The 27,051-nt window shown below is 47.8% G+C and overlaps 1 protein-coding gene across 6 annotated transcripts in view; it reads left to right on the top strand.

Moving 5' to 3' along the window:
• The window catches only part of RHPN1 (rhophilin Rho GTPase binding protein 1), a 62,553-nt gene extending 40,568 nt beyond the window's left edge, over positions 1 to 21,985 (top strand). For all 6 annotated transcript variants that reach the window (XM_045003554.1, XM_045003552.1, XM_045003550.1 and 3 more), the window contains 6 exons: positions 2,194 to 2,313; positions 11,392 to 11,586; positions 12,861 to 12,937; positions 14,681 to 14,827; positions 16,577 to 16,735; positions 18,601 to 21,985. In XM_045003554.1, the coding sequence (XP_044859489.1) occupies positions 2,194 to 2,313; positions 11,392 to 11,586; positions 12,861 to 12,937; positions 14,681 to 14,827; positions 16,577 to 16,735; positions 18,601 to 18,792 (890 nt within the window). In that variant the 3' untranslated portion in view covers positions 18,793 to 21,985. The remainder of the gene's footprint in view (positions 1 to 2,193; positions 2,314 to 11,391; positions 11,587 to 12,860; positions 12,938 to 14,680; positions 14,828 to 16,576; positions 16,736 to 18,600) is intronic.
• The last annotated feature ends 5,066 nt before the right edge of the window (positions 21,986 to 27,051 follow it).

Here is a 27,051-nt window from a genome sequence, read left to right as displayed (position 1 = left end):
TGAGAGATGGCAGATCCCTGTTCGGATCCCTTCGTCTCATCAAGCAGAGGGAGCACTTGAAGAGGGGATTAGACCCTTGCAAACCAACAGGAGCCAACTACAAATGTGGGGTTTGAGTCGTGTATGCAAATAACTTGCCACTCTTTGGTTCGGGTCAGGTTGGCAGGGCCAGTGGCGTTTCTCACCGACGGCCAGTGTGACGATCGCCAACTGGCTGAGCAGCAAGAGCCAGCTCAGCACGTCGATGAACAAGGGGTTGGGGCCTGGTGCTTTCCACACTTGGCTGTGGCCCAGGCTGCCACTGCTGCTTCCTGCCCAGCAGCAGAAGGGGGCGGTGCTGACAATATGGCAATTAGGAGTCTGGCCCTCAGTGGCCCCTGCAGGCCCCAGGAGACAGCACAGCGCCAGCTGGTGAAGTGCTGAGACTAGGATCCCTCCCAGCACATCTCTGTGGGGCCCACCCAATGTGCTTTACAGGATAGTCAGGCCTGGTTTCTATCCCAAAAGGCTTACACTCTAACCCCACATGTGGAGTGCTGCCTGGCAGGTGGTAAGGAGGGGTAAGGTGAGGAAGGAAGAGGGTTGCAGCAATGCGGTCATTTCAGGGGTGTGCGCGCATATCTGTGGTTCAGTTGTCAGCTTTCTACTGCCCCCCCCCAGCTCTTCTTTATTGGCTCGTTCCACACGGGTGTCACAGAGGAAAGCGAGTCTTTAGCAATCGGAATGAGGAGCGGGTGCTGGGTTAGTGGGCCCGAGTTGGGAGGAAGCTCCATGAATAGGGAGTTATGGGGGGGTGGGGGTGGGAAGCTTGGAGACTGTTGTAGGAGTAGCAGGTGAGGAGGGTATAACGGCCGGCATCGTTGCAGGGCAAAGCAAGCGTTTTTCTAAGCACTCAAACGTGTGTGGCTTTCGCAGTGACTGTCCTAACAGTAACGGCTGGTTAAGGGGTGGGATGGGGGGAAAGCAAGAATCAACAGGAGAGCCCCCACGCTGCCACATCATGCCCATTCTGGCTTTTGGGAAGGCAACGTGTGTCTGCAGTTCAGATGCCACAGCCATTGTTTGTTCCCTCCCTAGGTATAATCTAGCCCTGTTGTTCAGAGTAACACATCCTTAGCCAGTACAACAGGCCATCAATAAACTCTTTATGCCAAGATTAATCCCCGGCTGGTACAGTACTTGCACAGAAAGAATCAGTATCCATAATGCCAGCATGACGTAGGGCTGACTTCAGATTCAACAGGCTTCAGCAGTAGCTTCCAGTTAGTGTTCTGGGAACACGCTGGCTTGATTTTGATTATTATTTTTATTTAAGCGTTTCTGTTGGTCATGAGCCCTCCCAATCTCTCGTTATCGCCTCCTGTTCCCTAGAGAGGAGATTATGCTGTAATCCTGAAGTTCATCCAGACCTAAAAAGATTAGCCGCAGCTTTGGCCAGGGGCTAATTACAAAAAAAGCCAACACAAACAGACTAGATCTGCTGCTCGAAGGGCTTGTGACAAGCCTTGTTTCAGCCTCACCAGGATTGTGCTTTGATCTAGCTCAAGTAGCAGCAGCGCAGCTGTGGCAGCAGGGGTGGGGTGGCATGGGCCAGCCTCCCAAGTCTGTCCAGGACCCATGGCACATACTGGAGTGGCTAGCCTGTCCCGCCACCCATGGTGCCCTGGCTCCGCTGCTACTGTTACCCTAGCTAGTCCAAAGGTAGTTTGCCTGTGTCTCTGTGCTGCGATCACCCCTCCTGATTGCAGTGTATCTATGCCCTCTGTATTTGTGACTTTGGCATATATATCTAGGACACTTTTTTTTTCTTTCCCATTCATGTCTGCTTTAAAAAGAACCTAAGGTAGCTGGGAGAACTAGAAGGCGCCCAGATACCACAGTGATGGGTGCAGTATAAACCCTAGAGCTGGTGCAAAAACTTTGAAATTTTTCATACATTTGGTGATTTTTTTGTAGGCTGCCCCATTAAATACACAGGCTCCATGCCCTCCATTTGGATCCATTAGCACAGAGGCTCTAGTGTAATTAAAAACACCCATTCTCTAAACTGCTGGAGCAATGTAGATCCAAGTGCTGCTGCAGATAGGCTATCCAGGTTCTTCTCTCATCTGCCTGGGAATTTCCAGCTATTCATGAATGAGTAATGCTTTGACTATTCCACTGAGCCTGTGTACGCCTGCTTGTTTCACACAGCCGTCTCTGAAGCTGACTTCCCAGAACAAGAAAAGGCTTTTGTCCAGTTTCACGTCACCATGCCAGAGGGACCATCGCTTCATCTTGTGCTGCAAGACCCGGAGGAGCGAAGGAAACTGGGTAACTCCCTCAGCCTAGTCAACCTTGTACGGCATTAGCCGGGAGACAAGGTTTGATGCATGAAAAGCCCCACTGTAATCCCGCTATTTCTCTCTGTGGACAGCATCCTTGAGGGCTTGTTGAAGAAGTATTGAGAAACCATGTTCAACACCCTCCCTGCCCCAGCTCTGCCTTTTCCATGGTGGTGGCTTGAAAGGGGCCTCTTCTGGGATGCTGTGACTGGAACATGCCAGGTGTCTCCTTTTTCATAGTCAAACTTTTAACTATAAATCCTACATCAGCCAGATATGGGGGATATTTATCAGGCAAGGTTTTTTGGAGGCTTATTGCCTCACTTCTCAAGCCCTCAGTCTTGCTTTGCTGCCTTAAAGATAGGGCCAGGGCATGACAAATGTGTGTACTCCCTCTCCTTTTCCTTGAATTAAGTCCACAGAGTTCTGTAGAAATTAAGCTGTCATTTAAAACCAAACAAACCCAAAAAGCTTTTAGCCTTTCTGGTTGCAAAGACCCTTCCAAACATGACTGGATGTAGCTCTGTCTTCCTGAACCTGCTGACAGCTCTAGTACCTCAGAGCCCAGTATGAAAATGAAGAGAATCTTTTCACTTTAACTCTTCTGCTTGGAAATTCTATGGTAGAAGCAGACTCTACAGCTACTTTCGGGGGCAGAGTAACAGACGTTCTCCAGTGACTGTATGTGTAAGAAGAAATGGCATTTTATGGGGTCCTATGTTCTTCTCTCAATAACTCCACATTACATCTGCTTATTTTGTACACTAAAGACGTTTTTTCTAACTGCCAATGCTGCAAGTGCCTGTAGGATCAGAGAGCCAGGCTGGGCTCTTTCTGGCTCGCATATAGCCAACAATAAAAGTACTGCACTCGGTGCTTTAGTTACAAATACTGCTGGGGATGCACGAGCCAGAATGGAATCCAACTCTCTAATGTAGTGGGGTTGGCTCTCCAAGGCTAACTGGAGGCAAAACCAGGAAAGTTTGCTTCAAACATTGAAGTCAGCAGTTATCACTCTGAATTCACCCCGGGAGAAGCGCTAAGTGTAGGTGCTTTTCAGAGTTGGACTCACCTTCTTGCACTGCATTCAATGGGTTTCTTTCACAGGATATAATGGGAGTTGGATTGGGCTGGGAGTCTGTAATGGAACCCAAAACTTGAGTGGGAGGTGTCTTAGCATTAGGCTTCGAAGCATTAGACTTTTATTGGTAAATGTTGGGGAAACCTTGATTTCACTGTACGCGCACAAACTGATGACTGTTTCCATCAATAATGATCACAATTTGCAGGTAGGCAAAGTAAGAAATATGCTGCTTGAGAATTTATTAGAGTTTAGGGATATTTACTTTGTCAACATCACATGTCAAAATATATAGTGTGCTTTAATGGTTTAAAGCTTTAACTTTTTGAATCTCAGCATCTACTCAGTTGGCAGTTTCACAGGGAAAAACGAATTTAGGACAGGATGCTGGTAAATACCAGTTCAAACTGGAAAAAATAAAATTGAATATACTAATGCTCATTACTAAAAATATTTAGCAACTGATGATGATTTCACAGTAATGTGATCTGTTTAATTTTAATGAAAGGAAAAGAAATAAGACCCATAAAATCCTCAGCCTAAAACTGTATACTATTGCCTTGGCTACCTCAAACTGAAACTCTAGAATCTGGGAATTCCCTTTGTTTGGTAAATAAACATGTAATTTTTCATAGCTAAACAAAGAAGGGGGAATTCCCAGATTCCAACACTTTAGTTAGAGGTAAACTGCAACTAACTGTCAAGTCCAGTACTGTCTCTTGATGTGGCTGCTGGCATGCAGCCGAGTTCAGTACAGGGACTCAAGTCAAAATATTTCAACTTGAGCAAAAGTGGACCACCACCTGACCCACTTCATGGCTATTTTGAGAAAGTTATGAAGATGGCAGTGTTTCTTAGATGCAGAAATGGCAAAGAGAAAATGATCAGGTAGGCAGACTGCACGAGGAAACATTTTGCAAAATGCAGTGGAAAGAACAGACACCGGACCAATGACTTTGGTTAAATGCACATGAGTATTAGACTCGGACTGTGAGGATGAAGGTACTGATAATACTGCACTGTCATTGCCAAGAACCTCAAAAGACAGCCAGGTCCAGGTCAGCTAAAGACATCCAGGAGGAAGAGTCATGGTTCTTCTCTAAGTGATGTCACTATGGGTGTTCCACCGTGTGTGCGGCAGCACCCACTGCACCCAGCTTTGGAGATCTTCAGTAGCTGCGGCTGTTGGACTGCACATGGGCATCTCCTCTGTCTCATGCTGTGAGCAGGATGTGTGTGTGTGTGTGTATAGCGCTGTGGGTTCCAGCTGCCCCCCAGTTCCTTCTCTACCGCCTTAGGCTCTGCTGCGGATTCTGGCCCAGACCAGCTTCTCCTTTACCATTGATAATGCCTTACCTGTTTGCAGTTTGTTAGTTCTTTCCTTCTGTGGACGAGCAGTCTTCGTTCTTAGGTTGTTTGCAGCAAGTCAGAGGCAGTGTTTATTCTCAAGCAATTGCAAGGGGGAGAGAGCGCACGGACAGGGTTTTCCCCCTCCCGAGGCAGGTCTCCCCCAGATAAACAGTTAGGGCAAGCATTTATACCTTTTGTTGCATACAATAATGATCAACAGCCACATCTTGTTTATACATATTCCTTCCTGATGTCTTACTTTTCTCAATAGTTCCTGCTACAGTCTGCGTTCCATTCTTATCTAACACAAGGTCAAAAAGCATCTCTTACAGTTTTTCCACTCGCCCAGGCCCTGCCTTAAAGTCTCGCATTATTAGAGTTGGAATTAGCTTGACTCTTGCTCTGTTCTGTTGAAAACTAAGATGTCTGTCCAAATTCCCTTTATCCCTTTTTCCACTTCCACACTTCCGAACTCCCAATTAAAAATAATAATAATAATCTCTCCACCTCCTTAACCACCTCGTTAGTTCGTAGTTTAGGTTTTCGTTTCCCGCTTCCTGCCCTTCCCAACTGGGGAGATTTTCCCTCACTCTCATGCCTGGCACTCCTGAATTCAGGAGGAGCATGTCCTGCCAGAATGCCTTTCCAGTAACCGACGGTCACCTACAGTACACTTGCTCCCTGGGGAAGGGATACATCCCACAAAAATGTGCTCACTGCCAGGGCCAGAAAAGACTGGCACATTCTCTTGTGACTTCTCTTCATGGAGAAATCACTGTGTTCAGCTTTGGAACCCAGCCCAGACACTTCCTCTCCATGGCCCTCACACCCCACTAGGTGGTCTACTGACCCATTCTCTGTGTCCTTCCAAAAGAAAGTAGTCTCCTCCCCATTCTGACTGGAGGAAACGGGCTCCATTGTCACTCATTGAGATTCCGCCTGACACAACTCCATCCTCAGCAAGGTCGGTTGCCTCAACATCCTCAGAGAGGGGACACAGGTGGGACCTGGAACATCTCGTACTGATGTCAACCAACAGATTTGCAGCCCTCAGCACTGTCTCTGGGCATTAAAGACTGAGATGCAAGACCTCTGAAACCAGTGCCAGCCAGACCTACTCTGGGCCTCACAGCACCAACAAAATTGTCAGCACCGACAACCCTACTAGCGCCAACATCCTTTTCAGCACCAACTAAGTCCTCAGCACCAGGAAAGTCTTCAACCCCATCAGCTGTGCCAACAATGCTCTTCCCTCCTCCACAGGAGTTTTGACATCTCAAAGACCTGTTTGTCTCTGAGGTGCCCGAGTCCCCCCCACTACTTGAACATGACCTACATCCACTGCCATCCTCGTTGCCGGAATCACATCACCGTTCACCGAGGATGGCACCTGCCTTCCCTAGTGATGTAGAAGAGGAGGAGAACTCAGTCCCACTCAAGACAATCTCACAAGGCCTCTTCTATACATTACAGGCAATCCACCATTGGACCAGGCCCCTGGTATGGACTGGTATGGATGCAACCCCATGTGCTACTCCCTTAAACTTGGCCATACTGGGATCTTTGGGCCATGTATGGAGAACAGTTTGGGAACCCTTCCACAGACCAGATCTGAAGGCCTTCCCCTTCTTCATCAGTCTCTCGACCACCACATTGGTCACTCGCCTCTTCCCATACTGCAGGAGGAAGAAGATCAGGAGAAGGAAATTCCACTGCTGCTCCACTTCTCCTCTTCTCCTCCTAATGAGGCTATCATGTCTCCATCTCCTACTGCAGCTGATGACTTCAGACACTTTCAGAAATTGTTTTGCAGGCTTGCAGACACTCTTCAGATTCCTTTAGAGGAGGGGAAGGATGAACAACATAAGCTGCTCAACATGCTGCACATGTCGTCGTCCTCCAAAATAGCTCTCTCTATCAACCAGGCCCTTCTCAATCCTGCAAAAGTACTCTGTCAAGCCCCAGTGTCCATTCCATTGACTTGAAAGTGGACGGACAAAAAATACTATGGTCCCGCCAAGGACTTGGAATTTCTTTTTACTCACTGCACTCAGAATTCCATGGTTGTCAATGCCATGAAGAAAAATACCAATCTTGACCTATCCACCATGTTAGAGACTGGAAGCGGCTGGACCTGTTTGGATATCCGCTACTCTCCAGTTTTGCACATCCAATTACAAGGGGCTCATGGCTAAGTATGACATTAACTACTCTAAAATATAGGAACTCTCTGCCAAGACCTTCCTGATGGAAAACTGGGACAACTCCAAGAGCTCATCTCTGAGGGACACCTCTTAGCCCGTAAAGCTCTGCAAGCCTCTTTAGGCTCTGCGGACACCACTGCCTGATTCAGAGAAACTGCTGCTGTTATGAGGCTGGTGTCATGGCTGCACCTCTTGGACTTTCCTAAAGAGGTACAAATTACAATAGAATTTGGCCACAAATTATTTGCGGAGTGTATGGATGACTCCCTACACTCCCTTAAGGATTCCCGGCAACTCTCCACACTCTCAGTATTTACTTTCTAGCACCAAAGAGATGCCTGGGAACTATCTACTTCCTCCATGACCCCGACCACTGTTATACCTCAGAGTGGCAATACGATACCCAACAACATCGCCAGAAACCACTTACAAATGCAGACATATGACTCCCTGGGAGATGCTTCTCTCACACTTCCAACCAAACAACAACTTTGAAGATGTGGATGAGGCCCCGAGAAGCCTTCCTCTGCTCCAGTCATATCAACCACTTTTGACATCCCACCAATTTGGCGACCACCTACCCCCTTTCTTTCCATCATGGTGGCTAATTACCTCAGATAAATTGGTTCTGGAGGTCGTCGGGGCAGATATGTCATCCCTTTCCTATCTATCCCACCCTGCCGCCCGCCCTCCCTCCCTGTCCCTTTTCAGGGACCCTTCTCATGAACCCATTCTAGGAGAAGAGAGAAATCATTTGTAGATTGGGAGCCATAGAACCAGTTCCACCCCAACGCAGAGGGAAGGGTTTTTACTCTCATTACTTTCTGGTCCTAGAGAAATCTGGTGTATGGAGACCAATCCTAGACATTTTGAAACCTAAAAAAATTCTTCCAACTGCAATGCTTCCAGATGGTTATGCTCTCCACTGTTATCCCAGAACTGGAACAGGGGGATTGGTTCTCGGCCTTTGACCTCCAAGGCATGTACTTTCATATCACAATACATCCTGCCCACAGACTTCATTCTGGGAACCAACCACTATCAGTACAAGGTCCTGCCCTTCAGACTGTCGACAGCCCCTCATGTATTCTCTAAGGTCGTTGCAGTAGTCACTGCCTCTCGACATAAAGAGAACATTGTCATCTTTCCATACTTGGACAACTGTCTCCTCAAGGCCCCATCTGAAACTGTCACCCTCTGCACCATCCATGTGACCACAAACCTTTTCTCAAGCTTCAGCCTTGACATAAACCTGGAAAAATCTACATTAACACCAGCGCAGAAATCGCAAGGCAAAAAAATCCCAATTTTTTGCCATATTTACTTGCATTTAAAGTACACGAAGCTTCAGCTCCAAATCAATGTTTTTGTCCACTATCAAGGAAAAAATACCCGTCTCAGATTTAAAAATAAAATAAAATAAAATCCTGAAGAATATTGATATTCCATCCGACTTCATAGAATTCATGGTGCAATTGCATCAGTGTTCAGCAATCACAGGAAAAAAATCTTTTTTCAAAACTTTGTATACATCAATTCAGAATTTAGGAATAGGCTTAATCTCTCTGCTGCATTGGAATTTGTCTCTTGCTGCAGGATGGCCAAATAGACCTGGACTGCTAGTCTATGACTCAGCATGCTTCTGATTGCTCAACAGTAAAACCCTACAACTCTGCGTTATTGTTTTCATATAATTGAATGTGTTTGACTTTTGTTATATAAATATTGAAAACTGAAATGAGTCACGACTTGTATAACTTCTTTGAGGACAATACCAGACCAAAATGTATAGACATTCTGATCAGCAATTTTTTAATGTATTATGCCCACCAGAGTTTTATTTTTTTTATTCATACAATCCTAAATTTAATCTCTGGATCTACCTCCTTATGTAACCACAATTAGTTTTCATTATGTATTCCAAGTGTAATGTAGTATGCGTTAAAGAAACAGTTTTCAAAGTAGAAAATGTCTTAAAGTGGGACAAACTAGTTTTTCCCAAGGTGGTAAAAACTAGCTCTGGTAAACACCATGCCATCACTGCTACTATTTAATAATTAATTGTCTGACTCCTCCCGTAACATTCCAGAACTGAAAATGTAAATAGAAAAAATGCTTAAAAGTAAACACCAGTGTTATCTATCGAAAGTATATATAAAAAAGTTCTGCTAACTTGGTTTATAATTCAGTTTTAGAAAGAGACACAAGTACTTAGTTGTCTTTAAAAAGCTATTGAATATGGCTGTTATCACATCAATGGTCTGTGGTGCTTTCAGAGTCATTTAACATAACCTGATGCAGTTAAGAGACATCTGCTTGAATTTACTGAAAGTTTCAAATGCAGGTCGATGCCTGGCTTTCAGGTTATCAACCTCATCACAGGAGGATACTTTGTGGTGGTGGGGGAACAATAGAAAGCTTGGGTCTTAAGCTCTAGTTTGTCATATCTGCTTTCGTGCCCCCCCCCCCAACCTCCCACTTTTGTGTCATTGTGCATCTAAGACTTCTATGATTTTAGAAAGCATGAAAAACCAAGAGACAAAGACCTACTGGGGATAAATTCATCTTCAGCCCAAAGCTGGATTGTTCCCTACTAGCGGCTTTGTCTAGTTTAGTTCTGAAATCTTCTAAGTAAGAGGGTTTATTATCATAATTGTACTAGTGAGACGGATGAGAATCCTTAAGTGTTCCCAACAGAACTTCACAAGCCGGCTATTCCAAATGACATCTTGCTAAAATTTAGGGGGCCAGATCCACAGCTAGTGTAAATTGGTGTGTGGCTCCATTAATTTCACTGAAGCTATGTTGATTTACACCAGCTGGGAATCTGGCTCTATTGCTCTTCTCTACCAAGACGACAAGATGGCCCCGTTAATTCTTACAAAAAATGGAAAGTGTAAACACCAGTCTTTGCTCTTGTATATTCCCAAGATGCAGAGGTTAAAACATAGCCACAGAAAGGTCCCTCTTTCCTTTCTTGCAAAAGAGCAGTCTTCCTCGCCTCCTCTGTGGCTCATTGGGTTGTAACTTCAATGCATTTAGACCAGTGGTTTTCAACCTGTGGTCCGCGGACTCCTGGGGTTCTGCAGACTATGTATAAGATTTCCAAATGGGTCCATACCTTGCATTTTAAAGTTTGCAAATGAAAAAAGATTGAAAACCACTGATTTTTAGACCAACCATGTAAGATGTTATACTACCTTGTCAGCAGTCAGCACATCTTCATCTTCATATTGGAGGCAGAAGTGCCAGTTCAGACAGTTGACTTTAGTTCTAAAACATGATTTAATGTTCTCCAGGGAGTGGAGGGAGACTCTGTCCCAATGTAAAGATTAATTAGAAAGCAACATAATTATCTGAGAACTTTTCAGGACATGCCTGGGCTTGTGTATTTCTTAATTGCTATTATCTATTGAGTAATCCTTTGATCACCAAATCCAGACAGACCATTCCTGTGTTTCTGTACATGATAGGAAAAAGCAGGAAGTCTGTCATAGCACTTGCAAAACCAAGTTTACTCCAGTGTCCAAGAATCTATGAATTCCAAATAGTGATGTGTATTTTTAATATAGATTTATCTGTTAGACGGAAAATGAAAAATACTTATTTTAATGAATTTCTGTCTCCTAGTAGAGAACAGGGCCTAAAGATACTTGCCTTGTCAACATCCTAAAGCACAAATATTCACTTCTGAGAAACGTATAGCATAGAATCTGATATGTCAGGCTCTGATCTCTTACACCTGTGTAAATCTAGAGGAATTTACTGGACTATGTTCCCATCATGTGTCTTTTTAAACTGGAACTACCATAAGATTGTCAACCAAAGAATGTTTATTCTGTGGTTTATCACTGGCCACAGGTAGCTTCCTGACTCTGCATCTGTGTTCATAAATTTGCAGTTTAAGGCCAGAAGGCCTAGTCTGACCCTGTATATAATTCAAGCTTCTAAAGCCCACCCAGTTACTCCTGTAAAGAGCCCAATAACTTGTTTGGCTACAGCAGATCTTAAATGACACGTCCTAAATCGTAACTGAGCCCATGTTGGGCTGAGCAATAGCCCTGCGTGGGGGCAGAGGGGGAAACCCTATACCAATAAAGAACTGAATTGAAAACTCCATGTCATTGCCCAGGCCCACTGAGCACAACGACTCCTGTGAGACCTAGAGGTGAGGCCTGCATGTCCATGATTGGTGCTACCTCCACTCAGCTCAAGATGGAGCACCTCATGTTTGGGCAAGTCTGTGCTGCATTTGGGAGCTGTGGTTGCAGCCTGTATAGGCCCTCCTGACTTAGCTTTGATCGAGCTAGCTCGCCAAAAGTAGCAGTGAAGTTACTGGGACTGCTTTCTGCTGATCTTGGAGGGAACATAGTCCTGCCTGAATTATCTGTCCCGTCAGTGACGGATGTGTTATGGCGTTTGTACTTCATAGGCAAGGCTCATTTGAAAAAAGCTATCATGCGACACGAAGAAGCCATGAGGATCCATAGCCTGTGTAAGATCCTGAGGAAGATGGACATCCTCCAGGAGGTCCTCTCCTTCGCTCACAAGCGCTCGCTTAGCAAATACTCAGAAATCGATCACGAGGAAGACTTCTTCGAAACCGGAGATGCTCCTGACATTCATCGTAAGTGTCATTTGATGTGTTGGAAGCACTATTGACTGTCTTCCTGTGTCTTTGATCCTTCAGGCTCCTCCTCCTCCCTTAGTCCCTATCACAGGGTTTAAAAGAGAACTGGATAAATTCATGGTGGCTAAGTCCATCAGTGGCTATTAGCCAGGATGGGTAAGAAATGATGTCCCCAGCCTCTGTTTGTCAGAGGATGGAGATGGATGGCAGGAGAGAGATCACTTGATCATTACCTGTTAGGTTCACTCCCTCTGGGGCACCTGGCATTGGCCACTGTCGGTAGACAGATACTGGGCTGGATGGACCTTTGGTCTGACCCAGTATGGGTCATTCTTATGTTCTTATGCAAGTCCTTTTCTCTGCTAAATTATCCCCTCTCAAATTAAATTGGCATGTGCACTTGCAGGAGCCATGTTGGGAGAGTTATTACTCATTGATAATGTTCTAAAGTTGCAATTTTTTTGTCTCAGACCCCGGTGACGGACAGGGTATAAAAGCCTAGCCCTTTCCTCCATTCTGAAGGATGAGAGGAGAATTAGTATTTTTGTGGCACTACTAATCCAAGAAATTTGATTCACTTCATCAACTTTAAGCTACATTTCTTCCATCTACCCCACCCCCTAAGTGGGTATGGAAGGTATTTTACAAAGGGGGTGGGAAAACTGCAGCACGAAGAAGGGACGTGATTTGCCCAGGATCACACAGCAAGCTGGTGGCAGTGTTAGGATTAGACCCAGACACACCCAGATCAGGTGGTTTGTTTAATACGTTCTGGTATTATGCAGCAATTTGCATCACCACATAACTGCACTTCAGGAAATTGTGGGCCAAGCCATCAGCTGGAGTAGTCGGGCCTGGCTCCATTGAATTAAATGGAGCTAGGCTGACTTACACCAGCTGGGAGTCTGGGCCTGTTATGTTGGTCTGTCACATAAGCAGGGTTGGGCTTTTTCTAATGAATACACTGCTGCTGTCCTGACACTACTAATCACGTGTTACCACAGCACCTAGGAGATGAGTCGTGGACCAGATCCCCATTGTCTAGGTGCTCTACAAACACAGATCAAAAAGATGGTGCCTGCCCCAAAGAGCTTCCAATCTGAGCATAAGGCAAGCGGCAACAAACAGATGGATGCAGACAGACGGGGAGGTACAAGAAATGGTCAGCGTGATAGGCTGAGTCTGCCTGGCCACTGGATACATACATGAGCAACAGCTGCTGGTTCATTCATGCAACAATGGAATGTCTTTGTTTTTTCTTTTACTCTTAGCCAAAACGAATCAGAGACCGGAAATAAAATCTCCCAACTTCTCCCAAGTGAAGGTGACGGACATCTTCCATAGACTGGTATGTAACAGTGATGAGAGGAAACCGTCCAGCGCCTGACGCCTATCAAAACCAATGATGAAATTGCTCTGAGGCCAAGCGATGGGGGGACCATTGCATGCAGCATCTAGAAGCTTCTGGGTGGTGCTCTGAGCAGCCCCCGGAGCCTGAGAGCTAGTCCAGGCGACAGTGTCGCTACAGGCAGCCTGTCTAAGGGTACGTCTACACTCGAGCTGAAGGTGTAATTTCCAGCTCAGGTAGACCCATGCATGCTAGCGTGCTGAGAACAGCAGCATAGCTGCAGCAGCCCAGGTAAGTAGGCAGGGTACTGAGTGGGACTGTGCTTGGGGCAGCTAGCCCGTCCCGCCGGCTGTGCAGCTGCAGCTCCACTGCGATGTTGGCTGGATCAGGCCTATGTCTGCCCAAGCTGGAAATCGTCCTCAGCCTGAGTGCAGACCAACCCTAACGCAAAACCAGTAGGTGGCACACGGCTTCATTCTCTTTTGGTATGTTGTCTCCTTTTATTTCTTGGGTTGTAGAGGATTTTCTAAAGCAACAGCAAATACGGCCCAGTGCGGGCTGAGAGCAGTTTTGCAATATGCAGTTGTCTCAGCTTTGTGGAAATGGGTCTTTTAATTATTTTTACGAGTCCCAGCCAGGGACCAGATCCCATTGTGCTAGGTGCTGTACAAACCAAGACAGGACCAAAAGACAATCCTTGCCCCAATGAGCTGACCATCTAAGTACAAGGCAAGAGACAACAAGTTGGGGCGGGCACTTCCCAGCTCAGGGAAACAAAATGCTTAATGTCAGCCTCTCCTTCGTCCCTAGTCTGATCCCATTTGCAGTTGTGAATTGAGTAGCGTAGCACGGCCAGCTTCCAGTGGAACAATTTGTGCAGGGTGCCCAGGATGTGTGCAGCACACAGCTTGCAGGGGGACTTCAGCGTAGCAGAATATTTCAGGCATCTGCACTCTGGACAGCTTGACAGCCACAGCAGAGGAACCAGGGACACTTGCAAAGGTGCCCTGAAGTAAGGCCCAGTCCTGCTCCTGCTGAAGTTGAGGGAAGCTTTGCCATTGCTTTCACTGGCCTTAGGATCTGACTCTAAGGATAAAATACGTCTCTGTGCAGAGGGCTGGCACTGTGCCCTGGTTCGGGCCCATGTGAGCACCACCTGGGCTGGTGTTGCAGACAGGGTGGATTTCATCCTCTGTGGCCAGCTAGATTGCAGTTCCCAGGCTAGGGTCTTGAGCTAGAGCCCACCCACCCGCCCCCTCCAGTGCTGGGACTTTGGTCTCAAGGGAGGGATTTGAAGAGTCCGTTCCATGCACTAATGGTAAGTAGATCTGGCTCTTTGTTTTCTTCTAATTTTGGCCGAAGGACTGAATCTAACCACAGACGTGCTTCTAATTGACAGAAGCTCCCAGTTTCTGGCAGCTGCTCTCGATGGCTAGATCTTGCACCCCCCCCCCCCGCCTTGCAAGAAATGGGTTGAATGTCATTTGGTTAATTACTGCCAACCCCAACATACCTCCCTGGCTTTTGGACAACTGAATGTTTGCAGTTGCTCTGACATCTAGTCAGTGTAAACGCTGCTTGGGGGGCACAAACTAGGATTGTCTGCGGAGCACAAATGATCCAGCTTCGCGCTTCCTTGGACAACGAGTCAAAGTCAGTGGGATCTCTGTGAGCCAGGGGACTAGGGCTGGACTCTCGAGAGGACCACTGCACTGAAACATTGTCCTATGTGTGTTTATCCAGGGCCCTCTGTCAGTTTTTTCAGCCAAAAACAAGTGGCGCCCTGCACGGCGAGCTCATCTGGCCAGAGGAGAAAATGGCTTTGGGTTGACGCTCCGAGGGGATTCCCCTGTCCTGATTGCGGGAGTGATACCTGGGGGCTGTGCATCCGTAAGTAGCTAGTGCTTCCCTCGTTCCCCCTCACCTCGCTGGAGAGACAGACAGGGTTAGTAGCACCACCTCTGATTCAGAGGGCCTGGCATTTTCCCTGTGTGAGACCACGTTCTCAGCTTCTAATAACTTGGACCAAACTGGAACCATTTGGGCTGATATTTCCCATGCTGAGTGTCAGGCTCAGACTGAATCCCCCTCCCCCCCCCCCCCAAAATAAATTCAGCCCTTTTTGAGGATGAGCTGAGGGAAAATGCTTTGATTTGTCCATGTTAAAAAATTCTGGAGACTTTTTTTTTTTCTTCTTTGGGAAGCTTTAGCACCTCCATGCTTTGGAGCAGACACTTGAAATTTGGCAGGGGGGGTTGACCTTTGCATCTTTTGTCGTCCTCATGAATGTCCTCCCAAATCTGGCTGAGTTACAAGTCTCAAAAATCATATTTGGCACGTGCTCAGTAGAGACTCACTAGAATGTCACAGCTTCATTCCCCAAAGATTCTGTACGCACTAAGCATGCTCTAGCGCCCAGGGCTAGTGGGACTTTCCCTGCGGTTGTTGGCTACTCCATGTCGTGCTAGATCCAGACACCAGAACTGAGAGCAAGGAGACTCTCCTGTGTTCAGTGCCACCCCAGGTACTGTGCCAGCCGTGAGAAGGAGGGCAGCCACCTGAATGGAATGCAGAGGGGAGTAGATCTGGACAAGGAGTCTTGGGGATGGGAAGACACTTGGACTGGAGGCTGGCATGGTGGAGTGTGGGAAGGGAAAGTGGACAGGCAGCAGAGATTGGGACTGGCTGGACAAGGGGACAGGAAGCTGGGGATGGGACAGAGAAAACTAGGAACCGGTGAGGGGGAGGAGAGGGAGACTTATCTGATGTGGAACCAAGAGGTGGGGGGCGGGGGATGTATTGAAGCTGACTGGGCAAAGAGACTGAGACGGGGAGCTTGGAGAGGGGGCCAGAGATACGGAGATTGGATGAGGGGCCAGGGAGGGAGATTGGAAACATTAACAGAGGATGGCTGGAAGCTGCCTGTGGGGGTGGAGCGATGGAACAGGGGTGGGGATGGAACTGGGAATGGCTGGGAAAGGAATTTAGACTGGGAGTGGAGTAGGGGTGGGGAAGGAACAGAACAGATTGAAAGGGAAGGGCCATAAGAGGTCAAGCTTTGGGGGGAAAGGGCAGAAGAGCTTCTCAAAGGAAAAGCCTTCGGGGGGGGGGGAAGCATAGGAGGACCCACAGAAATAGGCATGGAAGAAGAGCATTTATCTACTGGATCTTTTAATAGGGTATTTGAAAGACCAGACTGGTAACCAGTAATGTTCTGTGTGTTCACTACTAGTCTCATCTGGTGCCCATTGTACCAGTGGGAGTCTTTCCACGGACTTCACTGAGCATTGGATTGGGCTCTGTGACCCCAGTCTAGTAAGGCATTTAAGCATGTGCTTTGCTTTAAGCTCTGTTGAAGTAGATGGAAACTACTTGTAACTTAAGTGCTTTGCTGGCTCAGACCTACCCCAGATCCTGCAGAAGTGGTCTCCTTTAATGCCTCTGCAAACGGGTAAACAGGCTGAGCATTTTCCTAGGAACATCTCCATGCTTCCAGCAGTCCAGCCGGAGTCCTAGGGTCATGCTGTATTGAACTTCAGGGAAGGAAATGCTGAGTCTCTGCTAGTTCCTGAAAGAGGGGTGCTGTAGCCATGCTGGGACATTTCAGGCTCCATTTGGCCTTTGTTTGCTCTCTTGCAGGAAGCCGGGCTAAAGGAAGGAGACTACATAGTCTCTGTGAACAGCGAGGACTGCAAGTGGTCCAAGCATGCTGAGGTGGTGCAGCTGCTGAAGAGCGTCGGGGAAGAGGGTGTAGACATTGGCGTGGTAACCCTGCAGAGTTCCGATGGACAGAACGTTGTAATTCACCTTCTTGCTTTGTCCGAACCGTAGCAAAAGCCCCTTAGGTGGATATGTATCGGGAAAGCCAGGGCTGGCAGAGAGAAGCTTGCTGAGATCAACCCAAGCTGGGTGATGCTTTGTCTCTTCAGGATACTTTGGGTAGTGGAGTCTGGAAACAATAAAGCAGGTGGCAATAAACCAGCTGAGACCTAAGCATGTCTACACTACAAACTTAAGTCAACCCATGTTAGGTCGACTTACGGCCAGTGCGGTAATTAATGTGCTGGCTGATGTCCACGCTCTCATCCTTCTGTTGATGGTGCATGTACTCCCCAGGAGCACTTTCCCGACTGAAGGAGGACAGTGTGAGGGGCTGAGATCCTGAGCTCTCAGCTCCCCGCTGGGAGCCCCGCTGCTGGCTGGGCTCTCAGCTCTGCTCCCCGCCAGAACCCCAGCAACCACCCTGGCTTCTTGCCTCCCTGCTCTCTGCCAAGAGTGGTGGGTAGTTGCCTGGGCTTCTCTGCTCGGGGAGTTGAGTGCTGGCAGCCTGGGGGGAGCAGGGGGCACTGGCAGCTGCCCAGCTGGGAGGGGGAAGCCATGATGGGGGGGGGGGGGCAACCAGGCTGTAGCTGGAGCCTACCACCGGCCCCAGATGTTCTCGTCAATTTCATGGCTCCAGAAACTGACAAGAATGACCACCGATAGCTGATGTAAGTAAGGCAGTGTGTCTACACCTACGCTGCGTCACCCTGACGACGCTGACATAAGCCCAATGCCTCACATGGTCAGGAAGTTACTATGTCAGTGTAATAGGGCACTTACATCGGTGGGAGCATGTCTGTAGTGTGTATGTAGGTCGACGTAAGCTGCATTATGTTGACCTAACTCTGTAGCATAGACCAGGCATCAGTGGCCCTGAAGGAGCGTAGAGGGACCTTTCTGCTTTGCTTTCCACTGAGTGAGGGCTTGACTTTTCCAGAGGTGCTTGAGCACCCACAGCTCTCAGCTCCCCCGTTAACGTCACGCTTTTGAAAATCAGGCCTGAAGCTTTGCCTTTAGAAACATCTTGTGTTTTATTCCCCTTCTGATACATTCTCCAGGGACCGGCCTAGAGACTGGTCTGTGGCATTGGGCTGTGGGAGATTAAGCAGTCTGTTCTCAATCCTGGTCTCCGCTGGCCTAGGGAGCAAGTGTCTGGAGGTGTGGTGGCTGTGGGGAGATGGGAAAGAGTGGGTGCACTCTGCTGTTCAGCTGCCCTGTGGCTAATTAAGTAGCGACGATGGGCTTGGAAGCAAAGCTAGTCCTGATAGCTCAGGATTGAGGTCCTGCTGGTCAGGCGGTTTTGGGGTCAGAAGGTGGTGTCTGGAGAGTGGGGACTGTAAAGCAAAGGAGGGATTCCCAGGACTCTGAGCAGGACGTGGATGCTCCCTGGTATGGTGAAAACCACATGGTTACAATAAAGTGGATAGTCAGCAGCACCGGCTAGTGGTCTGAGCGCAGGAGTGCAAGCCTGGAGCCCTCCAGCCTCAGCTCCATCTCCAGGCTGCTTTGGAGAGTCCCTTAAACTCTCTGGGCCTGATTCTGCTCTTGCTTGCATGGAAGCCCACCAGCGTATAACTGGTGCAAGGTCAGAATTGGACTCTGGGGGTGAAACTTAGCAGACTCCTGGAGCATTGCGGGGATTGACATAGTGTTTGTACAGCACTCTGGAAGTGCCAGTCTCTGGATGCGTTCAGTACTCCAGGCCATTTTGTTCCTACAGCACATATGTAAGTGGCATTTACCCACATACAGCACTGGCCTTAATAAAAGCTGTGTTCTCGTTTCTATTCCTCCCCTCTCGGGGCTATATCTTACGCTCTTGATTTAATTCTTTCTGGCAGGTGGACAGGAGGTTGGTGGCTATGTCATCGGGGGGCGCACTGCTGAAGAACAACAAAGAGAATAGCAGGAAGAGCCTCATGAACAGCAAGAGCGCCAGCACCCTGCTGGCCTGGAGCAAGAAGAGTAAACGGAGCAAGAGCAGCACCTACAGCCTTCCCTTCACCACTGTGGGAGACGAGTCCATGTACTGAACCCTCGGCCTGGCTGGGTCCCGGCTTATTGACGTTAACTCTTGGCATTGCTGGGGAGCAGGAGGAGAGAGCAGCAGCTACATGGCACTGGGAGCTACGCTGGTGTCGTTGCAATCAGTTCTTCTGGCCCTGAGGGAGGAGAAGACTCCAGAGCTGATCCTTGGTGCCTGAGGAGCATGGCATCGAGCTGGATTCTTTCCTAGCAGAGTGGGCTGACAGGTGTAGCGCTCTCGTTGCTGGTGACCAGCAGGCGCCTCCATCTGAGCTTGCATGTAAAAAGTCCTCCGCTGAATGGTTTGCGGGAGGGACTGTTGGTTTGTTTTTTCTGGCTCATACTCTAGTACCAAGACGGCCTTCTCACCGGCAGTAGTAAGTGCCGGTATAGTCAACACCAGCAGGCAAACCAAAAGCTGTGAAGTTCTGTACTGTCTCTTAGGCCTTGTAAAAATCCTGTGCACATGGATGCCAACTTAGCCAAGGAGCACATCAGCGTGAATACACAAAGCAGGAAATGTGTAGAATTTTCTCAACTTTTCTCAGCCAAAGGGCGAGGAGTGAGACATTGAGATCCAACATGAACTGATTGTTGGTACGTCTGAGGATTTCTATTCCAGTGGGGCCTCCTGCCATCCACCCCAAGGTGGACAGAAATAGCAGGCCATGAATAGCAGGCCACTACTGAGTGCAGAGAACATAGAGACTGTCTCCAGCCGCTCTGCGGTGGACTGGGGAAGAAATTAGAAGTGTATTTTCTAAAAACACTAAAGGAATGTTAAGGTTGCCAAGTGAAGCTCTGAAGTCAGGGAAGTCAGTGTTTCAGTTGGACAGGGAACCTTAACTGAGCCCCCTTGTGCACAAGCATCATGGTAGGAGCTTGAGGCACATTTCACATCCTACTATGTCTGCTGGTCTCCTGCTTCATTTAGTGCACAGGGTGAGAGCGCGCACAGAAGATGGAGTGCTGAATTTACATGCTCAGATTAGGTGATTCAAATGATTTTCCAGACAACTTTCCCGAAGCACAGCTTTGCACGTGTATTTGGTTGCTCCTTCTGGTGCAAATTTTACAATCTCAGTAGCATGACCCCAGATCTTGAATGCTTATGGATCAGTGTCCTAACACATAAAGGACAGAGCAGGAGGGAGAGCTCAGTGGTATGAGCATTGGCCTGCTAAACCCAGGGTTGTGAGTTCAGCCCTTGAGGGGGCCACTTAGGGATCTGGGGCAAAATCAGTACTTGGTCCTGCTAGTGAAGGAAGGAGGCTGGACTCGATGACCCTTCAGTGTCCCTTCCAGTTCTAGGAGATCGGTATATCTCTATTATTATTAGCAGCTCAGCTCTCATTTCGCTCCAGGTCGATAGAATCGTAGGACTGGAAGGGGACTGCGAGGTCATATAGTCCAGTTCCCTGCACTCGTGGCAGGACTAAGTATTATCTGTGAATGTGAAATGAGTGTTTCACATGGGTAACACACAGCCCTCAAGTTGTCAGTATTGAGACTCTAGAGGAAATGGGTTAACTAACCATCTGATCAGAGCAGAAGCCATATCCTGCTCTCCAGATATGTGCCACTCTTGTTCAGTGGTTCTGGATCAAGTTCCAAGTCATTCAGAGTGGTGTGCAGCTTGAGGGGGCAGAGTTTGGTCTGTGCACCCAAAAATCCTGTTGTCACTGAGACTATCGGGTGCACAAGCAATGCTGGCTCGGTCCCCACTTCAGCAAAGCACTTAAGCAAGATCCAGCACAGACTTAAACGTGTTTTTAAGCACTGTTCTGAATCAGGGCTGGGTGCATGACTGTAATGGATACATAGCTGTCTGTCAGCTGTTCCACAGGCACCCGGCCAGGGCATAACCTGCTCCTCTGTATGAAAGGGAAAGATGCATCCACATAGTCATTGTCCTTTTCCACCAGCAGAGATGGATCCACTAACAACCAAAGGGCCTCCTGCTTCTGTGTGAAGTTAAAATTCCAAGCAAATAACTCCTCTAAATCATTAAACTACTAACATTTGCCCTGGTATTGGATCTCATGCACACTGCTAATATCCTAATTCTGTGCTGCCAGCATTCTTAATGGTGCTGAGCTGAACGATGCATACAGCTTAACAACTGTGCTGTCGCTGCTGGAAAAATCAGAAGACTATATACATTATGAACAACGTTAGTTTTCAGTCCCATTTCTGTATTGTGTGTTCGGGTCTTTTGTGGAGGCTGTCCAGTCTTCTTGAGTGCGTGATTGCTGTTGGTAGGTATAAAATACCCTTCAGAGATGTAATTGTATTTTTGTACAAGTAATAGTTGGTGTCTACTTCTCCCTTTTTTTTAAAGTCACGAATAATTTGTAGCAATAGTTTAATGGGATAAACTGAACACACATGTCCCTTAGATTGGTAGCAGAATATCTTCTCATTAGCTTCCTTTGAGTTTTACTTTATTTTGTTTCATGCAGCACAGTGCTAATGTGCCAAGCTGTTCATCCTGTTTTATTTAAAAAAAAAAATTGGTTTCCTCCCCTGAAAAAAGGCATTTCTGTGAAACCCGTTAGCTGCTGATAGATCTTTTCATTCATGCATCCCCCAATTCTCAGAACTGCCCTTGCTCTACAAGTGGATTCAGATACTTGCCCTCCACCTGGCTTTCTTTAACTGTTACTTGAGGACCACCTCCGTCCCATGGTTTGTGGTGATAAAACTTCGTACTCCAGGGCGTAAGCCAACCACTAAACTGGCTGAAGTTAGGAATCTTCCCCTAGGGGACAGTTACTTGATACTTGTCCACTAAGGGATTTCTTGCACCTTCCTCTAAAGCAGCTGGTACTGGCCACTGTCAGACTGGAACTGAACCATCTAGTACAGAACCCGGGGTAAACTTCCCAGCCACCAAGTGATAAACTTAATGGGGAGACACCATCGTGGGTTTAAATAGAAATCAGAGCTTCAAGCTTAGAAATGGTAGGAATTTTTAAATATCTTGTTTTTGCTGCCATAACTGAGGCCTCTGAGCCAGAGACTTATTTATTTAAAGCAATGTGTATGACTGCATATCGCATTTGTATCCCCAGATGCTTATGTTTACATCATCAGGTTTGTGGGGTTTTTTTTTTAACATGCATTCTGCATCTTTCTAACACTGGTGGTTTTTATTTGTATGTTGACGCTCACCTTTCAATGATTATAAAATACGGATTTGAAAACTAAATTTTCTTCGTGCACTACTTCTGTAGGTCACACTCTGTGCCTCTGCAACGGCTGTGAAATGAGCCCATGGATGCGCTTGTGAAAGAGTCTGGATAAATTCATAGCGCCTAAGGCCAGAAGGGGCTAGTTGAATCCCCCCCAATGCAGAGTTAAAATGCCTTGGTGACTAGTGGATGGATTTTGCTAGCCCAAGGTCCATAGTGCAGTGGTGGCTCTTGAAACCTAGGTGAAGGAGCTGGAGCTAAAACTGTCCCTGTTGTGCCTAGTTGTTCCAGTGCATGCAGTTATCAGGGAATCCCCCACCACCATAAGTACATCTCTCTTCATATGTTCTCATAGCCACAAGCCTTTGTTCACCTGAGGGCTGTAAACAGGTGGTTCTTCAAGTATGTGCCAGAGTGGATCTCTCACCAGGTGCACAGCATGCTCCTTGTGTCCAAAGCCACAGTCATTTGCATAGAAGTGCCCATTGGACCACACCTGCAAGAGGGTATAAAGGGCAGAATGGTCACAGCTGTTCCTCATTCCCTCTGACCACCTGTGGCAGCGAGATTCAACAAGATCAAATTATCTTCCTTTAGCCTTGGCAATTTTTATTTTACACATTTTTTCAGTATGGGCCTTCCAAGGTGGGGGGGGACACCACACACTCTCTCTCTCTCTCTCTCTCCTTGGCACTTCTTTCCATGTCAAATGGCAGACTCAAAACCTTTGGGCTTTAAACCGTGCCCATCTTGTGATGGCTTCATTCCTCTCCCATAAGGCCACAGCCATTGCTAGCTTTGCCTGAGTGAGCATCATGATCCAGATCAGTGTTTGTCCTCTACGAGTCTATGGAAGTCCAGAGACTCCCACTTCAAGCTCCACTTCTTCAAGCAGTCTGAGGGTAAGCTTGCACCAGGAAGAGCGAGGATCAGCCTCCAAAATGCACCTGATTCTCCCCCCCCCCCCATGAAGTCCCCTCCTGCCGGTGCCCTGAACAGCTGGCACACAGCCTCCAGGACAGGCAAGAGACTGGAGTACGTCAGAGACCTGACACCATCAGCCAGCACCGCGTCTTCCCAGAGGTGGGGCAGGCTGGAGCTGAGATACACTGTGTCCTCCCACAAGGAGAGGCTAAACATTAGCTTTCCACAAGGAAAGCCATTAAGCTCCCTCTTCTTACAGGAAGCTAATGGTGCTGGCTCAGTCTCCCTTGGCACCAAAGAAACACGGCCCGGCATCACTCTCAAAACTAGTCAGTGTCCACATCAGCGCAGGTACTGATGTGGGCACCATTGCTAGGATCACTGTTGGTGCCTAGGAGCCATAGAGGAAGTACCTCATAATACAGGGGAAGAGGCTTTTACTCCCCATATTTCCTTATCCCAGAGGGAAAAAAGGGGGCCTTCGGTCTTCTCCATTTCAGGGTAGGACAAACAACTACGTACGCCATCTTGGATTTGGGATGGTAGCGCTTGCCTCCGTTGTTCCTTCCCCTTCTGCTCAAGATTGGCTCCTGGCTCTTGGCTTACAGGACATGCCCTTCCATGTTGCCATCCACGCAGCCTACAGGAAGTACCGGTGCCCAGTCACTGTCACCACAGAAGAGCTACCCTTCAGTTTTCTCTGCCACACAGAGTCTTTGCAAAATGGGTGTGGCGCTGCATCTGAGGAGATGGAGCATCCTTCTCTCTCCATACCTCAACGATGGGCTGCACAAAGGCAGATCCCAGCAGGAGGCTTCCATGGCCCTGACATTTTTTTTTTGTTCTCCAGCTGGGCTTTCTAGGGAACTACCAAAAGGCATCTCTCATTCTGGCACGGAAGATAGACGCCAAATTGGCAAAGGTGTATCTTCCTGAAGACGTGTGGCAGTGTCTGCAATTGATAATCACTGATGTCAGGTCAAACCCATCAACTACAGTGTGGAGCTGTCTTGGACTGCTGGCCCGTAGATCAGCCTGCACCTACTTGATGCCACTTGCAGACTTCACCTGCATCCATTATAAGTCTGGCTAAGGTCTAGCTAGCCCCTACAAGGCACCAGGGTAGCATGGATCATGGCCTTACCATATGTCCTATCAGAACTGACCTGGTGGTTAGATCCCAAAACCTCCAGAACAGGAGAGCCCTTTGTTCCCATGATGATACCAATCATGGACATGCCAGGAAAAGGTAGAGGTGCCCACCTGAATTGCCTGGTACAAGGGACCTGGTCTCAGAAAACTAGGACCCTTCACATAACCATCCTGGAGCTGTGAACATTCAGGTTAGCTTCCCTGGCATTCCAGCTAGTCTTACAGAATTCCACAGTGCAGAACTAGACAGACAACACATCTGCAGTGTACTATATAAACAAGCATGTTCATCAGCCCCTCTCAAGAAGCTATCAACTTGTGGACATGGCATCAACCCAGGATAACCCACAGAGCTGTTCACCTCCTAGCCTGTTGCTGGCTCCTATCAGACTTCCTAAGCAGACAATCCATCACAAATCACAGGGGGCCACTGCAGAGGCCCATTATCAACCTGATATTTAATCATTGGGGGAAATCCCAGAATAACTTTGTTTTGCCACCAAAGACAACACACAATGCCCAGTCTTCTGTTCCAAGTGCATGTGCCCAGGTTCATTGCAAGGTGCCTTCCTCATACTGTGGAGTCAAGGTCTCATGCATACTCTCCCACTAATTTCCCCTGATTCCCAGGGTGATAAGCAAAATCCAACAGGGCAAAGCCACATTAATCCCAATAGCTCCATGCTAGTTGAGACCATTCAATTCTCCTCCCATCACATGGTATCCATATTTCTGAAGGCGTTACTGCATGTTCACCCAACTGTGAGAATCCCCTTCTCTATGGGAGCTTAATGTTGTCCTTGCAAACCTTAAGAGTCCCCTTCTTTGAGTCACTTTTCAAAATGTTCCTTACACTCTGGACAGTGGTCTTGCTCATCGTCCTACTGGCTAGGACTGTCCATGACCTCCAACCACTTATGGCTGATTTTTCCCCACTACACATGCATAACGTTCCACAGAGATCAGGTGGTGATGATATTCAAAAGTCACTTCAGGGATAAACTTAAATCTCCTTTGAACCCATCCATCAGTTTACCTGTTCCCTTTCCTACACTCATTTTGCTCCCAGAGAGAAGAAACCCCATGCTGTGGTCATTACAAGGGCTTGATGGAATAAAGCCCTTCAGATTGTCGTCTCGTGTCTTCATTGCCATCTCTGCTGCTCCCAGAAGATATTAAAATGAATCCTGCAGTGCATATGGCTCTGCTAGCTCCCTCCCTCTAAACAGTGCAGCTCACTTCTCTAGTGTGCAAGCTGCATCCTGTGCCACCTTTTGGGAACGCTCCCATATCTGAAAGCTGTAAGGCAGTGACATGAAGTAACCCTGACCTTTATTCAGCATTCTGCCCTTGGCCTAGCTACCAGGTCATATGCCAAGCCTACAAGGGCAGTGTTGCAATCACTCTTCAATTAGTGTCACTCAGCGCTCCTCAACTCCACCTGCCAAATGGGACACTGCTCGTCAGCCACCTGGAGTGGGATCCATACAGCCAGGTACTCGGAGAATGTTACCTACAGTAACTATGGTTCTTCATATGTTGGTGTCATGGGACCCACGCTGATCTGCCCTCTGTCCTTGCTTTATCAGAGTCCTGCTTACCCAGGATTCTGAGCTAGTGAGGGCTCTGGGGTGATGCTTGCAGCCACTTTGCCCTTTCTGCCCTGGGGTGGGAGTTCGAGGACATGCCCAGTGGAGACCACTATTCCACTGTTGCATCCCTGAGGCACACGCACATGTCAAGCGGGATCAGCACTGAAGACGTCTCTAAGAACCAGTTACTATAAGGTGAGTGACTGTTCGCTCTGGCTGGTGTACACGGCCCCTCGGAAGCCCTCAACAGGCAGTGGGTTGACCTCCTTAATGAGCTGGATGATGGGATGTATTGCACCCTCAGCAAGTTCACGGATGACACTAAGCTGGGGGGAGAGGTAGATAGCTGGAGGGTAAGGCTAAGATCCAGAGTGACCTAGACACATTGAGGATTGGACTAAAAGAAATCTAATGAGGTTCAACATGGACAAGTGTGAAGTCTTGCACTTAGGAAGGAAGAATCCCATGCACTGCTGCAGGCTGGGGACCAATTGGCTAAGCAGCAGTTCTGCAGAGAAGGACCTGGGGATTACAGTGGATGAGAAGCTGGATATGAGTCAACAGTGCGCCTTTGTTGCCAAGAAGGCTAACGGCATACTGGGCTGCATTAGTAGGAGCATTGCCAGCAGATCAAGGGAAGTGATTATTCCCCTCTATTCGGCACTCGTGAGGCCACACCTGGAGTACTGTGTCCAGTTTGGGGCCCCACACTACAGAAAGGATGTGGACAACTTGGAGTCCAACGGAGGGCAACAAAATTCTTAGGGGACTGGGGCACGTGACTTATGAGGAGAGGATGAGGGAACTGGGGTTATTTAGTCTGCAGAAGAGAAGAGTGAGGGGGGATTTGATAGCAGCCTTCAACTACCTGAAGGGGGATTCCAAAGAGGATGGAGCTCAGCTGTTCTCAGTGATGGCAGATGACAGAACAAGGAGCAATGGTCTCAAGTTGCAGTGGGGGAGGTTTAGGTTTAATATTAGGAAATACTATTTCACTAGGAGAGTGGTGAAGCACTGGAATGGGTTATCTAGGGAAGAGGTGGAATCTCCATCCTTAAGAGGTTTTTAAGGCCCAGCTTGACAAAGCCCTGGCTGGGATGATTCTTGCTTTCAAGTGTGGAATTCAGATGGGCCATCTCAAAAGATCACCTTGGGGTGATCCTATGTATGATGGGAAGAGAGGTTTTATTGTCTGGCCTCTGAATTTCCTGGCTTTGTGGCTTCAGTAACACTTTGATAAAATCTCCCTGCTACCGCATTAGCGTTTTGCGCAGTTTTTTTTCCTGTCGAGTGCACAACTGATCCCTTAATAGACGCGTAAGAGAAACTACCTGTCGGGTGTCTAATGCGCGTCTCCCTGACATGATGCGGAGCAGCTCCACTCTGCCGTGGCGAGGCATAGCTG

The sequence above is a fragment of the Mauremys mutica genome, chromosome 2 (assembly GCF_020497125.1).
Source record: "Mauremys mutica isolate MM-2020 ecotype Southern chromosome 2, ASM2049712v1, whole genome shotgun sequence".
Taxonomy (NCBI): Eukaryota; Metazoa; Chordata; order Testudines; family Geoemydidae; genus Mauremys; species Mauremys mutica.
Note: the sequence above shows the minus strand (reverse complement) of the source record. Positions and strands in the feature narration are given on the sequence as shown.